The 16,144-nt window shown below is 42.7% G+C and overlaps 1 protein-coding gene across 2 annotated transcripts in view; it reads right to left on the bottom strand.

Moving 5' to 3' along the window:
• The window catches only part of kif5ab (kinesin family member 5A, b), a 51,621-nt gene that overhangs the window by 14,341 nt on the left and 21,136 nt on the right, over nt 1-16,144 (bottom strand). For both annotated transcript variants that reach the window (XM_071922672.2, XM_078283593.1), the window contains exons 6-17: nt 15,480-15,535; nt 15,013-15,100; nt 14,297-14,421; nt 12,787-12,891; nt 11,772-11,920; nt 10,374-10,522; nt 8,107-8,315; nt 6,805-6,873; nt 5,047-5,253; nt 1,656-1,802; nt 844-1,032; nt 248-365 (exon numbers count right to left, since the gene is read on the bottom strand). In XM_071922672.2, coding sequence (XP_071778773.1) covers nt 248-365; nt 844-1,032; nt 1,656-1,802; nt 5,047-5,253; nt 6,805-6,873; nt 8,107-8,315; nt 10,374-10,522; nt 11,772-11,920; nt 12,787-12,891; nt 14,297-14,421; nt 15,013-15,100; nt 15,480-15,535 — 1,611 coding nt within the window. The remainder of the gene's footprint in view (nt 1-247; nt 366-843; nt 1,033-1,655; nt 1,803-5,046; nt 5,254-6,804; nt 6,874-8,106; nt 8,316-10,373; nt 10,523-11,771; nt 11,921-12,786; nt 12,892-14,296; nt 14,422-15,012; nt 15,101-15,479; nt 15,536-16,144) is intronic.

Raw genomic sequence — 16,144 nt, 5'->3', positions numbered from 1 at the left:
AGACTGATAGATTCTTCCTCAAACCTCTTGTTTGGACATCTAGATTTACATGTTAAATGTGCTGCATGCTCGTCCAGATTGAAATATTCTACATTAAGCCTAGAATTTGGCAAAATCTATTAATCAAACATCTGTGCTGTTGTGTGCATTCTAGCCTGGAGTTAAGCCATTTTCATTAAGTGCAAATCTTTTTTTTGGCGTTTGACCAGATTGATATATTGATGATGCGACTGTATTTCTATTCTACCTTGAGCTTGGAGTTTGGCCAGCTCCTCGCTCAGAGAGTCATAACCATCCTCCAGCTGTCTCTTCTTCAGCTCCACGTTCTGCATGTACTCCGTTAGAGAGCGGATCTTCGCCTCGTGCTGAAAGTCAGAACACAGCGTCTCATATGCGGAAAGTATACTGATGAGCAAAGGACCTCTACCCAAGAGAACGTTTTACACTCACACACTGACAAAGATTTTGTACCAAGGATAAAAATGTACTTTCTACTCGCTGTGGCATGGAAATGGGCTACATTGAATATTAATGATCCCTGTTGATGTGGGAATTAAGTTGAATTCCTAAGAGGGCAACATTCACTACATCACATCACATCATGAGGGCTCCAAGCAAGCAGATAAAGTACATCAGTACAATCATGTTCATCATCAACACTATCAACACCAAGCAAAAATAATTAACATACCAATCAGATTAACAGATTTACAAGCTTCCAGATGTTTTTCAGTTTCATGATATTGCCAATCATGCTTACATCCATCCATCACCCACTCCAGACATTACAACCAATCACATCCCACTCCTTCCTTCCTTCCTTCCTCTCTATCCTCTCCTCACCTGTGAAATGAGGAGTTGACATGAGGACAACTCTCTGCCCGTCTCCTCCATCTTGCGGTGGCACTCCATCTGCAGGTTCTCCAGGTGGCGGCAGCGCTTCACCATGGACTTCACCTCCGACTTGATCTTACTGATGTAGAGACGAGCCACCGTGAACTCCTCCTCGATCGCCCCTGTGATCTCCATGGGCTGGAGGATAAGGAGGGAGGGGGACAGGGGATAGAGGGAGACAGGGCGGGAGATAGATGGGACAAAGAGACAGAGAGTAAGAAAGAAAGAAAGAAAGAAAGACAGAAGAGTGAGAGAGAGAAAGACAAAGGAGTAGGGCAGAAGATTAGTTTAGTTTGAGTGAGGATGATTTAAAGACAGTTGGGGCGTTAGGGAGGGAGGGAAGGAGGGAGGGAGGGAGGGAAGCCTTGTAGGCGTTTTGTAATGCACATCCATTATGTTAACAGCGTCATTTAGCAGATGCTGTAGCTGAAATGAACCGCGGAGGACAGAGTAAACACATCAATATCAATCCAAATGTGATAGCGAACAAATGCCAGTGGATCAAACCTAGTATTGACAGATGCTGGAATTTCTTGTTCAGGCCCATAACCTAGCTTCAGGTGTATATCAAACCTCAGAGTTTCAAACAATGACAGATATTACCAACTTTGCCTGCATGCACATATTCCATTGAGATACGCTAGAGGACTTGCGTGTCTCATACTCTGTCACAGACAACATCTCTGTCTGTTGAAACGTCCCAGGCGAGCGATCATGAGTTCTGCCAGAACTGCAGACTCTGCTGGCGTTAGTGAACTCACCAGCTTGATGTCCCTGTTTCCGACGATGGTGCTGAACTCGCTCAGGTCCCTCATCAGCCCGTTGAGAATCTCAGCGATGCGCTTCCTCTGGTGGCCGCTCACTTCCTGGATGCGGGACAGCTCCGCCTCTAACGCCATCAGGTGGGCCTGTGGGAGGGGAGGAAAGGGCCAAGGGAGTGAAACACAGGGGGAAAGACGAGAGAGGAGAGGAGCCAGGAAGAGCGGTGGACGGGGATGTGAGAGGGAATAGAGGGAGAAAATGAGGGAGAGGAAGGAAGGAGAGACCCAGAAGAGGAGAGAGGAGAAAGTACAGGTGAAGATTAAAGGTGGAGAGAATGTAAGGAAGGATGTTGAGGGAGCAGGAAAGGATGGAGAGAAGGAGGGATTGAGAGTATTGGGATTTTAAAGCGTACACAGCCATATGATACATTTTAACCCCTGACCTTATTTTTAGCCAAGAAATCCGAGTAGCTAAACATAATGGACGCTAAATTACAAATCAATAGACTTTGGAGACAGGGGTTGATGGAATGGGCCCTGGGTGAAGGGGTCTGTGAAAGTGAGTGATGAAGCTTACTGTATGGTTCTCCATTTTCTACTACAGGCAGATCCTAAACAATACTGCAGCTACAAAACAGAATGAAACCATTTCTGACTATGCTTAATCAATACAGCACAGAAATGCAGAAAGAAAGCAAAAGGGGGCTGGGCACTACGGTGTGTGTTAAAGTGAATTTCTACCCCAAAACAAATCCTTTGATCTTGTACAATTCAGCCTTGATTTTTGAACATGGTGAACTACAAACAAGAGATGCAAGTCAAGATTTCACAAAGAGACAATTCCTGCAGCGACTGGACATGACATTGAATGACAGTGACAATGCCCAGGGTGGACACATTTTCTAGATCATACCTGGTGAAATGGAAAGAGACTCGTGCCAGGAGAGATTGAAGATGAATTGTGGAAATTTGCATTTGTCATGCTCATACTGAACCGGAATGGCTTTCTGGCTTAAATAAAAACTGAAGGTTTTGTCTCTTGTCGACTTAACAGATTAAAGCCTTGAACTTTTTGGTATCTAGTTTTTGAAGAAAGTGTTCCATTTTCATAAATATTGAGTGAATTGTCTATGATATAATGTGTGTGAGGTATGTTTTAAGGGTGGATTTTTGCAAGGGGCTAAGTGGATCATCTGTCACTTGAAAGGACCATTAACCACCTCCTTAAATCACATTCACTCCTTTACCAACCTCTCCATCTTCATCTCCTTCATTAACCTCAGCCCCCCTGATCATTTTCTGGGTCAGTTCCCATGCCATAACATTAACTTAGCATACATGATGGTAAATAATTAATTAAGATCAATTAGTTTATGGGAGAGAGGAAGACAGGTGAAAGCAAAATGTGCAATTTCGTCGAAGAAAGATGTATGGATAGATAGAAGGGAAGAGATGGATCTTTGGATGATTGGCATGATGAATGGATGGATGGATTTATTCATAAATAGATAGATGAAAGAAAGGGGCTGAAATGGACAGATGGAGGGATGAAAGAAAGGTGTCTGAATGAACAGATGGATGAACGGGACAGTGAGTGATGACACCTCTGGCCTCCTGTAGAAGAAGTAAGGCGTTTCCAGTGAAAGCAATGATGAAGACAGCTGAGGAGGCAGTGGGGTGAAGACAGTGATAAATGCACTCCATTGCACCAATTTTTCTAGGCCACTGCCTCACCATTTCAAGATAGTGAAATAAAAAAAAAGCCACAACAATGTACATTAGCATAAAAGCTGGGGGGCAGCAAGTGGGCAATTAGTCCTAATGAGCCAGGGGGGCCCAAGCTGGAAGAGGCCATAAAAGGCTGGAATAATGGAGATTTCTTATCGCTCTGTGGTATTATGAGTCCGGTTTCACAGCTTGACAGCGGGACCAGACTGCCAGGCAGCGTCCCTGGACAGAGGTAACAATGCCAGGTGAGGGGTCAGGGGAGAAAGCACTCAGTTGATAGAGCTATTGAGGAGGCGTGCAAGTGAGATGATTGAGGAGAAAAAAGAGAGGATTTAAGGGGGTTAGTTTAGTGACTTGTGCGGTGAGCAATTGTATTGTCAGCTCCTTTCATCAATTTCTCCACCAGCTTCTGAGGAAGACAGAGGGGGAGGGGGAGAGGGGAGAGGGGAGGACACCTTGGCAGACTGTAAAAACGGTTGATGAAATATTGAAGAGGTTTTAAGAAGGTGAATAATGGTCCATTCGGTCCACTGAGCCAGTCACAATAACCTTATTACAGACTGGCCGACTCCGCTGATGTCCGCTCTTGTATTTCTATGTATTATTATTGTAAGGGTCAGTCCAGCTCTGCTGATGGTCCCTCTTGTATTCCTATGTATTGTTATTATTAGGGGCAGGCCAGCTCTGCTGATGGTCCCGCTTGTATTTTTATGTATTCTTCTTCTTCTTCTTCCCAAAAATGCCTTCCCATGCATGAAGATGCACAAAACTTTGCACACAGGTCCCGTCCCATGCTAACCACACCCACTACAGTATGGAGCCAACTGTCCTCATAGCAGCACTACAGCAATCAATATAATCTAAAAAACATTAAAAACCTGCAATAAATCATGTACGTCCTACAGAGATTTGATATTCCCAATACATTTGTCAATATGTGAAGAATCTTCCAAGGTGATTCTTCTTGTTTTTTTTACAGTCCCTGTCATCTATTGTATTGTTTCCGTCTCTCAACCTCTCTCATCTTTCTCTCCTTCCATGCATCTCTCTAATTCTACCCCTTCTCTCCCTCTCTCTAATTGCATTTTGAACCAGCAGTTCTGCATATTCTGGTCCTTGACCTTTTCACTGCTTTCTATTCTATTTTTTAATACCTATAACTATCTCCTCTCACAATCTCACAATTATTTCCATCCGTGGTTGTCCCTGTATGCCCCATTGCCTTTCTCTTTCTTTTGCTTTCCCTTTCCCTTTCTCTGTCTTTCGCTTTCCCTTTCCCTTTCTCCTTCTTCCTCTTGTTTTCCTCTTTCTCTTTCTCTCCTATTGGTTGTCAATTGGTGTCCCATGGAGTGAGTTCAGGTGTGCCTTGAGATTTTGTTTCAATATTAAGAAAATCACCATTAAACAAACATACAGCATAAACTATACCCCAAGTTAATAGTTTTTCTGTAACATTTCCAAACAATCAATATAACGATTGATTGTTCGGAAATGACTAGACAGTATACAGGAAAAATGACAGGAAACATAGCGGAAGAAGAAGGTGTGACGTGATGAAGACTGGAAGCCAGACTGGAAGCCAGACTGGAAGCCAGACTGGAAGCCACAATGTACATGGTGTGCTCTTTTATGGTATGCTCCGTTAACAACTGAGCCAACCCACCATTTTCTTCGCCAGTTCCTCGGCCAGCAGCTTGTTCTGCATGCTCTTCTCCTCCACCTCCAGGCTCTTCTGGTCGTAGTTGACCGCTAGCTCCTCCAGGGCCTGGAGGACCTCCTTCACCTCCGCCTTAGCACATTCATTCTCCGTCTGCAGCCTGCCTAGCTCCGACTGCACCTTCTCACTGTCTCCGCGGGATGATGCCAGAAGCTGAGGGACACAGAGGTTTACAGCTATAAGACAACGGCAAACTGTAAATGGAGAAAGATGCAGTTAAAATACAGAGAAAGTCAAATGTATACGGGAGCATAATGTGCATCAAGCAGCGTCTTCTGACAGGAAAATAATCAGATAAATGGATGATGAACATGCGTCTTTTACGGAAGAGCTGCTGGGTTTCATCATTGCACAGATAATCTCATCCATTGGCTAACAAGAGCATGATGTGAAGAACAAATGACTGTGGTCTACCTGTGTATACCACAGCCTACAGATCCTGTTTCGCCATACAGATATAATTTGATGTAAAAGCTGAGATGTTTTCCAGCCATGGTGTCTGCTGGTAAGTACAGCACCACAACCCACTGTGGGCCATTTTGTGAATACAGACAGATGGATGTTATAAATATCCAGTCTCTACCCTACAGACTCCTACTGCTTGGCTATGCTAATATCAACAGATATTGTAAAAGCTGACATCATTGTTGTATGTCTTGTACGTGCAGCGCCACCCCACTGTGGGCCATTTTGCATTACAGAATGGATGTTGTTTCATATGTCACACAAGTGTTTTACAAACAGTGCCTGCCTGTTTGTACTGTAGCCTACAGACTCTGTTTGGCTACTGAATATGAATTCATGTTATTAATGCTAAGGTTGGGTAGTTGCCATCATGTTAGTTTTTATGAGCCGCAACCCGCTGCAGGCCCATTCTGTGATACAGATGAACAGATTTTGCAAATGTGGAGTCTTTCACTCGGCAGGATGTCTAACAGTTCTACATGCCAAAGCTTGCTGCAGGCCGTTTAACCCACTGGTTCTGTGATCTGTAGCCATACAGATTAATGGATGCTGTAAACACGGAGTCTCTTAACTGCCAGGTTGTCCGCTATACAGAGTCTTTTAGTTATGCTCATTCCCAGCATGGAAACACACATACAAACTACATATTACAGTAAATCATTGATGAACCTTTGTTTTATATATAATTCTTAGCCTGTCATGATGTTATCCATACCAACTTTTAAATAGTTGTCTCCACAGCAAACAGACTATAACATAATGGTGATTATTAATAACTTTGTGTTGCTAACAGGCATACAGAGATACTGGCAACACCGTAAGTGAGTATACCTTGCAGGTACCTGGAGGTGCCATGTGTATCTATAGCAACAACAGCTATCACAGACGTCCCGCATCATGAATGTGTCTTGCATCAATCCCTGTATTGATCCTTCTTTCCTATCTTTTGTGCTCAAGCAGCCACAGCAACCTACTCTGTGCTGAATTGTGCACAGGTAAATATGCTTTTTACAGAACAAAAGATACTCTATTTTCCTCAAGTGTCTTCTGACACTTGAAAAGAAAACATAATTAAATTTTTGCAAAAGATTCATCTAGACGGCAGAACAATAAACCATTCTTTGTTGCATTCACTGAAAAGTGGGACTTCTACAATTGTTACATTTGTAGGTGTTGCAGCCTGCTGTGGGCCGTTTAACCAAACAGATGAAAGGATGCTGTGAAGCTGAGGTCTTTTACCTCCTCCTGGTCGAGCATCTGCTCCTTCAGCTTCTCCACCATCTGGCTCTGGTGATTGATCTCATCATCCTTCAATGGTAAATACACACATTGAGGAGGTACAGTTCATTTACAGTGTCATATATTGTACACATGGATACAGTATACTGTAGATACTACACAATCTCTGATATCAATGCATTCATTGAAATTGCATTTTGACATTATGTGGTCTACTGTAACAATCTTTTCCCCCCTACTCTTAATAAAATTTAATTAAATCAAAAAGAAAAAACCTCTCTGATTGTACAAATGCTGCTTATTCCTATTGAGGGCTTAGCTGATGAAGACTGTGATATACGGTCAGTTTGACAACTGTTTGACATAATGCATTTATTGTAAGTCGCTTTAGATAAAATGACACAATGTAATGAAATAATGTAATGTAATGTAATGTACTGTAATGTACTGAACTGAATGGCTTTTTGTGGCTGATCTCAGTGTCCTACTGTACAAGCTGTCATACACACAGAGAGGAGATACAATGTGAAAAACACTACATGACAGTTATCATCAATAAAGGTGTGTTGGAAACTCATATCAAATTACTATTCTAAATGGATTCAGTTGTTTTGCTATGGTCAACTGATCATGTGCACCATAATGGAACAAATACAATCACTCAGTGCTAATCCCAACCATTTTAACCTGCAGACACACTGAAGCAAACGCTGAATGTAATAGAAAGCATTTAATTTCCCCAAGGCATGTTCTACATGTGAATACAGTAAACATGTTAGATAGAATATGCAATGTCAGCTCTGCTGTAGCGGGTGCACCGCAATAGAGTGAAAAAAAAATAATTTACGCATCCCCATGGATTTCCCTGTATGCACGACCGTACAGTTGTATATGCCTACATGTGTGCAAACCACTGTAAAATGGTTACATGTTACTGGAAAACCATGGTTATTTGAGATGCAGAAAAAAAATATATCTTTGTTGAAGATAAAAGATTTTAAATGACACATTAGGCACTATAGAGCATTTCAGAAAGTGTGCATGTACATGTTGGATGTTATAAATAGGGTTAGGATAAGAATTTTGATTTATCATTTCAATATTGCCCCATTCCAAAGGGGCTTGGATATATGAGGTAGTACTATGCATCTATTCCTGCATTTTTTTACATGAACAATACATGTGTGATACACTCCTTGCATTTATATGTGCATACCATTGCAAAAACTGCAACTGCCATGTGTAATCATCCCTGTATTTATTCACAAATACAGTCCACATGCACTACCCATTCATCATCACCTTGTCATCCAGCTGTTTGTAAAGCTTGCGGATCTCCTCCTCATACTTCTGCCGCTCCTCTTCAGAGATTCGCACCACAATGGAGGAGGTGGGGGAGGAGGGGCTGCAGGGGCTGCAGATGTCGAGAGGCGGCTCCTCGGCCTCAGGAGGGACCAGGCGGACCTCAACCGACCCCGGGCTCAGCTGCTCTAACTCGGGAACATCCTCACCTAAAGAGGAGGGGCAAAAAATGAGTGGGTCAACATTTTAACATTTCTGTTGCTCCTATCTCTGGCACAACCTCTCCTAAGGATCAATGCATAAAGAAGGGATTAGTGTGTTGTAGTGTGGTATAATTATAGCCAGAACCAACAGCAATGCATGATATCTCCAATGTAAGATTAGAGTGTCGGACAACCAGACAATTTCACGGTACTGATTTGACTGTTTTTGGCGGAATATTTCCTTTTAAGGCAAGGGCAATATACTTACAATATATACAAGTGCTTGCCTTCTCCATCCCTGGTATATTCTAGACCAATGGTCTCCAATCATGTGCCAGCGAGAAACAGGTATTGATTCCAACCACACATTACACTGCCTGATGTCACTGATTAGTTCTTCTCTCCAGTTGAAGATGTGCTAATTAGTGAAATCAGGTGGTGTTTAGTTGGAATGAAAAGGCACAGGCACATGGCTCTCAATGGCACATGGTATGGGACCACTGTTCTAGACTGGAGAGGAGGGAGACATGATTGAATATATGGGACAGCTGTTCCCGTCTTTGGGCCATCCTTGACCATCCTTAAAGAGTGGGGCAATGTGGTACGAGATGGAGGTCAACAGCATCCATTTCTGGGAATTCCTGGCCCGAGGTGGGCAACAATATCGGGGGCAGTGTGGGTGGAGTTGGGGCAACGATGTTGTCAAAATGATCCATTAGGAAATTAAATGCACTAAATTGTGAGTGAGACAGAGAGAAAGAGAGTAGAGGGAGGAAATGTGTTTGTGAGCGTGTGTGTGTGTGTGTGTGTGTGTGTGTGAGTCACTGAGTGGGTTGAGACAAGTAAAAAGAATAATTTCAACTGCTAGGTATTCAATAAAGACATGTTACAATGTTTTAAAATTCAGGTCAAGCACTGAGGGAATGATCTTCTAGAAAAACGCTGGACAGGATTCATTAGACGGCTTGAATGTCAACCCATCGCTACCATTGAGCACACTGACATTTGAATTGACCTAAACTCCAGCAGGAGAGGATGATCAGATGTGTGTGTGTGTGTGTGTGTGTGTGTGTGTGTGTGTGTGAGTGTGTGTGTGTGTGCATGCACACGTGTGTGTACACGGGTGTGTACATGAGCATGAATGTGTGCATCCAGCGCTTCAAAGTGTGCTGAATGCTTATGCTTATGTATTTACAGTATGCACATGCGTGCAATGTGCATGTGCTTGTGTATGAGTGTGCACTGATGTACAAGTGTGTGAACGTGTCTTGAGGAGAACACCAACGTGAGTTATGAATCATCTGTAGATGTGATTAGCCTTTGTCCGCTGTGAGGATTACTAATACATAAGGATGCATAAAACATAAAGCCTGCAACATCTCTGCCTCCAGGACAATGTGAAGGAATCCAATTATACTAAGTGTAAAAAACTGAATAATATGAAACAGAAATAGCCTGAAAAGGATTTTTAAGGATTTTGGGCATAAGTCCAACAAGACTGTTTGGCTGCCCTCTTCCCACATCTCTATTGGCCTCCGTTCAGATTATATCGAATGAGGTTAAATTTGCACTAACGTGGACTGAAAAATAATGTCCACAGGCTGGCAGGCTGGTGAAATTTTCATTCCTGTTGGTGCAAACTCTTTCATGCTGGGATAGGGACAGGAACAAGATGGAGTGATTTGGTACAGCACACCGTGTGGATGCTGGGCTCCCTTGACTTGCCTATCATCTGTCTCCAGCACAAGCTTCAAACGTGCAAATATGTCATTTCTCATTCTTTGCTGCATTTGACAGCTGATGTTTTCTGGCAAGCATAAAGCAATGTTTCATGGTCGTGGAAACAGAACAGGCTTATGATAATTTTATTACAGAGAATTTTCACTGTTATCATGAATATTATTCTAAATCTAACATAAAATACAATTGATAATGTCAAAATGCCCGGGCATCAATGGGAAAATCAATCAGTTTTTCATAGTTTCCGGAAAACCTTTCCCGCAAGACTCTTTATGTATGCAATGTTTTTATAGGCCACCGGCGTGATGTCAGTATGAGTCTCACCATTCCTCCAGCGGCTCAGCTCAGCCTCGAGTCTCTGAATAGTCTCTTTCATTGACCTGTTCTTCTCCTTCTCCTTCTCGTACTTCTTCTTCCACTGCTCTGCCGTGAGCTCCAGGTTCACCGATACTGTATTCCTAATGGTCTTGGCCCTAATTGGAAGGATGGAGACATAAACAGAGGAAGGGTGTGAGCAAAACAGAGAGAGAAAGGGAGGGAAACAGAGTGAAGGTATGGGGGAAAGAAATAGCAGGGTCAGGAGAAAAGGGATAGAGAGGAGAAAGAAGGGCGAGAGAGAGAGGCAGAGAGGAGAAGAACTGTCAACAAGGTATTTCAGCCGTGGCTGCTCAATGAAAATGAGCTTGCATCTCATTAATCGCTATGCAAATTGGGTTTCTGCTGACTGGGTGTGATGGTGCATGTAGGGGGAGGGAGGTATAGAGAAGGAAGAGAGAGAATTCAGAGTGTAAAAATGCTGTAGACCTTTGCAATTGACAACATATTCACATGCAATCACACACTTCACTAGAAGTATATGTGACTGTATATTGTCACTCAGTTATGATACAAATAAGTGGCATAAGAGTTGAAAGATTTATGGTGAGATTAGTTCTAGCCAAAATTTCATATGACTATCTACCGCTGTGTAGCACTAATCAAGGTCTTAATTTCACGCTCCGGTAAGAAGACACTGTTGTCCTTATTCATTTATTCCCTAATATTAATGAGGAGACAAATAGCCCTGTCTAAATTTGTCTCATCACATCAAAATTAAAAATTATTCAAAATTATTTCTGATATCATGTCCTGAACCCAGTATCATGCACTGATTTTAATGCCGAGATGAGCTACTGTGGTTGATGGCGCATACAGAGTGGGAGATAAGAGACAAAATTTTCAATTCAATAATTTTCAAATATCCGCTGTGGATATTGTGGATCCTTTCAGTCATAAATTATTTATTTCAACCCACCACACTCTCTTGTCAGTCACTATTCAGGGAATTCATTGGTAAAAGGAAGAAAAGCCAGAGATACAGCAGGCTTTTCCAGGACGCTTCTTTTCGAGTGTGAGCTTCTTTGAGTTGAAAGCGAGCAATAGCAGTGGAAAGCTGGCAAGCAAGCCAAATCTCTGCTTCTAGGGTTGCAGCTTACCCTAAAGATTAGAACATACCCTCTTTAAACAACCCTAACACGATCAGAAACCAAAATGCAACACAAACCCTGCCTCTAAAGCAGTTTGCAGGTTGTCGAAAGCAGAGTTTGAGGCAGTAATATGTGAACAGCATATCTGAGCTGAACACATTTCAGCAGGAATACATTCCAACAGGGCAGCCTCAGCTGGGTGAGTTATGCTACGCAGTGTAGCGGACCACTGCTACTTAACATGGATGTATGTTACCGTTGGCCAAACATCAGGGTGGATTTGGTCTCTGCATCATTGTAGCTGGAGGGAGAGCAACAGATGAACATGGTGGTGCGACAGTTCCCGCCCAGCGAGTCCTGTAGGATGCGAGTCATTTTGCTGTCACGGTACGGCACGTGGGATTTCTGCAAAGAGCAAAAGAGAGGAAGAAAGAAACAGAGAGGAAAAGGGAGAGAAAGAAAGAGAGAGAGACATCAAGAGAGAGAAGGAGGAGGGGAAAAAAACGGTTGTGGAAAATATGCAGAAATGCTGCACCACCACACACACATGCCTTTCTTGAAAACAACACGCTGTGAAAGAGCATCAGCACATAAAAAAAAACGGTTTCCCTCCCTCTACTGCACATTCACAATATCTCCATTCAACCTTGGGAAAGCTTTCAAAAACCCTTGACTATGTCCTTGCAAAATTAATAAAGAAAAAATGGCAGTCTACTTATAAAAGATTTGTGAGGCATTTACAGTCTGCGAGCCTTTCCATAAGGTTTATGGGGAATTCCCTAAACGTTCAGAGCTATGTAAAAAGGGGGGAATGGATGTTTTAATTACGATGATGGAGCTGGAGGGACATATAGAGAGGGCAGAATGGGTGAACTGGACATGTAGGTTGGATATGGTGAAAGTGGGCAATTGGACAAGGTAGAGAAAGTAGAGATGGGAACAAGAATGGAAAAGGAAAAATGGGTCAATATGGGGACAGAAAATTAGCCAGCGTGCTAAATCATTATAGTATGAATTGTACTCTATTGTTCACTCGACTGTTGGTGTAATTTGGTTCCAAAGCAAATTACCTCATTGAAGACATTGTTCTAATCTAATATTCTCATTTTATTCACCACAGTCTAGAGACTCCATTTTGGAAAACAGATTGTTTTGGCAGCAAACATTAGGTGTCTTGTAAAAACAAACAATTTAGAGGCCAAGCAAGAGGCAAGCACGACACGCCAGAGGCCTGCTAGACAAGGAAGGCTGTATAGATTTCTCTGTCGTACCGTTCCCTCGGCCAAGGCTGAGATGACGTTCCCCAGGGCAGACAGAGACTTGTTGATGTTCTTGGCCTCATCCAGCACCGCTCCCTCTGCGCCTGTCTTACTGACCTGACACAGATACAAACACATAGGAGGAATTAGTTCATAAAGTACAGTATCTTCATCATAATGTCAGTGAGGAAACCACCATTGTTTTCCTTTTCCTTTGACAGACAACATGGTCTTTCAGGTTTCATTAACCTTGGATCAAGCCAAGCAACTGATAGTGCATTGCAAATTGTCAAAAATACATGGGAATCAATGGGAATCAACCAGATTTTGAGAAGATTTCTGCAAGAAAGTTAAGGTTCAGGAAGTTTATAGGAAAGCTAGTAAGCTACACCATATTTGGTCAAAATTGTCATGGGATACGGTTATTCACAGTAAGAGAACGAGGAACTTAACCATAGAAGATACTGAGTTGTTCTATCAAGGCATTCTGTGAAGCGTGCATCAGCTTCCTTACAGCACATATTGCACAGTCAGTCAATAATATTTTGTTTCCAAGTCGAAGAAGTTACTGGAGCATAACCTTTTCCTCCCCAGGGATCTCCAAGATGCGTTGAAGATGCAACATCAGCACTTATTAGTTTAAAAGCACAGCAGTCAGCATCTATCCAGAGTATATGGCCCTCTGCTACACCAAGCAAACCTGGGCAAATGGGTGCACTATACATACTATACAATATATTCTGCATCAATAGTATCAACACTAAAACACAGCCATGAACCAAGGGCCAAGTCTCGACTTAGTTTGGTTCAGCAGGGTCTCCGATGTATTCTCTGTCTCCTTTCCTTCAGATGCCCTATGTCCTGGAGTTAAATAGTTTTTTGGAAGGTGTGATGAAGCCTGACTCAGATTTTTACCGGAAAGTCCTTGAAACAGGGGAACAATTACACGGTTCTTCAGGGCTCCCTTCAGTTTGACCTCTGTCTTTGCTTTGCCCTTTGCCCTTTTTTAGAACTGTTCTGACCTGAAAAAGAACCTTTGAGGTTTGATATTTTGTCAAGAATTAATTGTGTGTTGGGACCAGACTTGAGTCTTATCACTATTGGAAACAGATTTTCTTATTTCTCAGAAACTGATTGTTTTTTTATCTCCAGTGTACCAGTGGAACAAATTGGATTGTTCCAAATGTGCAAACCCGTACCCATCTTGCATCAGAGAAAACCAAACCCTGAATAATTTAGCAGATTTCAGTTACTGTCTTCTATGAGCTCTAAGGCCCTTCGCTGTCGAAGACTGATCAATGTTTTGTAGAATTAAATAACAATTCAGTGCAGTGACATGGAGCCAGTACTCTAAAATGCAGCAGATGCCCTAAGGGTGAAATTCAGTGTGTCTGTTCTGACTCTTTGATGCTTGAATAACATGAATTGTGAAATAAGACTTCTGGTCCCAGTGTTGAAGAATCCCATTGTGATTATAGTGTTGCCAAGCCCTTCTTTCAGTGTTTCTACAGAAGACACCAACCTTCTCGCTACCAGCTAGGTCGACCAGGTAAAGCTTCCCACTCAGTTTCTGTTCCGTCTCCACATGTTCCTGCTTGATGTTTATCAGGAAGATGCTGTGGCTGCGGGAACTGTGCTCATTCATGTCTAGAGACCAGACAAGAGGTGAGTGAGAGGGGAGGAAAAGAGAAGAGAGGAGACGAGAGATGAGAAGAGGGGAGAGATGAGAGACGAGAGGAAAGGAGAGAGGGGTTAGCATCGAGGAGAGGAGAGGAGAGGAGAGGAGAGGATAGGACAGGAGAGGACAGGACAGGACAGGACAGGACAGAACAGGACAGGACAGGACAGGAGAGGATGAGGAGAACAGAAGAGAGGTTGGGTGAGAAGAGCAGAAGGGAAAATGACAGGGGAGAAGAAGAGAATAGAGAAGAGGAGACAAGACGAGACAACAGGAGATAAGATAACGAGTGAGGCAGGGAGACAGGGAATTATCTATTTCAGACTCCTAATAGAAACTGTCTTACAAAGGCAGTTCTGTCGGTCAATCAATCAATTTATCGTTCCTATAGACACAGTTGTTTAGAGAGATGTTCACTATCCGTCTCACTTTCCACCTCATCATGCGCTCTTCACCCTTGCGCTTAACTAAGGCTTCACTTTAAGTGTGCAAAAATCTAATCTGAAATGTGCGAGGAACGTGAGAGTGTGAGACCAAGAGGGAGGAACGGTGTGACTCACTGGTGACGGCAACATGACGATTGGCCTTGCCTTCATCTATGACATCCATCACCTCCTCAGGGCTTGTAACAAAGCGCTCGGTGCACCCCTGGGTGACGCAAACACACACACACACACACATATTCCTTTGTGCAGTAAAGATCATAACAAGAATACACACACACCAACATACATATACACACAACATATACACAAACATACCTACAAATGTACATCCCCATGAGCGCACACATTTTAAGATACACAGATACATGCGTACACATGCACACACGTACTGTACTTGTATGCACACACACACAAACACACACATATACACACACACAAATCTTTGCAGTTTGCTTCACTTTCAATCAGAATCCCCAATTTTTACCATAACACACACAACACACACTACATCTACATAACGAAGAGAGAGAAAACAACACACGTTGCCAAATAGAATCATGTCAAAACGACCAATGACTCACCTTTACATAGGGAACTCTGTTCTTGTCTTCATGCACTGACAGGTTGGTTTTTGTCACTAGGGTGAGAGGGAAAACAAAGAGAGAGGTCATTACGTTGCCCGAAGCATTACCTGTGTATGTGTGTGTGTGTGTGCATGCGCGCAAATGACAGTGTGAGTGTTTGTGTGTGTATTTGTGTGTAGTCCTCAGCACATCTTTAATCAGATCTGACTCATGGTCCCTTCATATTTGAGTGTCAGACTAAGCTAATGTGTTGTGAAATAATATGTGAATCCATGGCTATATGATGTTAAACGTTTTTAACGGAGCTGAACTATTCTGCCAAAGTCACAGAGAACTTTAGTAAATGCCTCAACTAATGCCAAAGGCCAAAATCCTAATTTTTGGCAATGCACTCACTGACACAATTTCTTCACAAGCGCCAATGTTAGTCACTTCACATTTCAAGGTTCTCTCTTGTTGATGATATTTAAATATCACTGGTTTGCGACTGTTGTTTTTTCCTTGGAGGCTTTGTGCATTTGTGTGTGTGCGTGTGTGTGTGTGTGTGTGTGTGTGTTCATACCCATGCTTGGATGTGTGTGTGAGTGTGTGAGTGTGTGAGTGTGCATGTGCCTGTGCATGTTTGTTCATGCCTACATCCAAATGTGTGCTCCTATGTGTAC

The sequence above is a fragment of the Centroberyx gerrardi genome, chromosome 5 (assembly GCF_048128805.1).
Source record: "Centroberyx gerrardi isolate f3 chromosome 5, fCenGer3.hap1.cur.20231027, whole genome shotgun sequence".
In the NCBI taxonomy this organism is placed as follows: domain Eukaryota; kingdom Metazoa; phylum Chordata; class Actinopteri; order Beryciformes; family Berycidae; genus Centroberyx; species Centroberyx gerrardi.
This window is presented reverse-complemented; position numbering and strand designations above follow the sequence as displayed.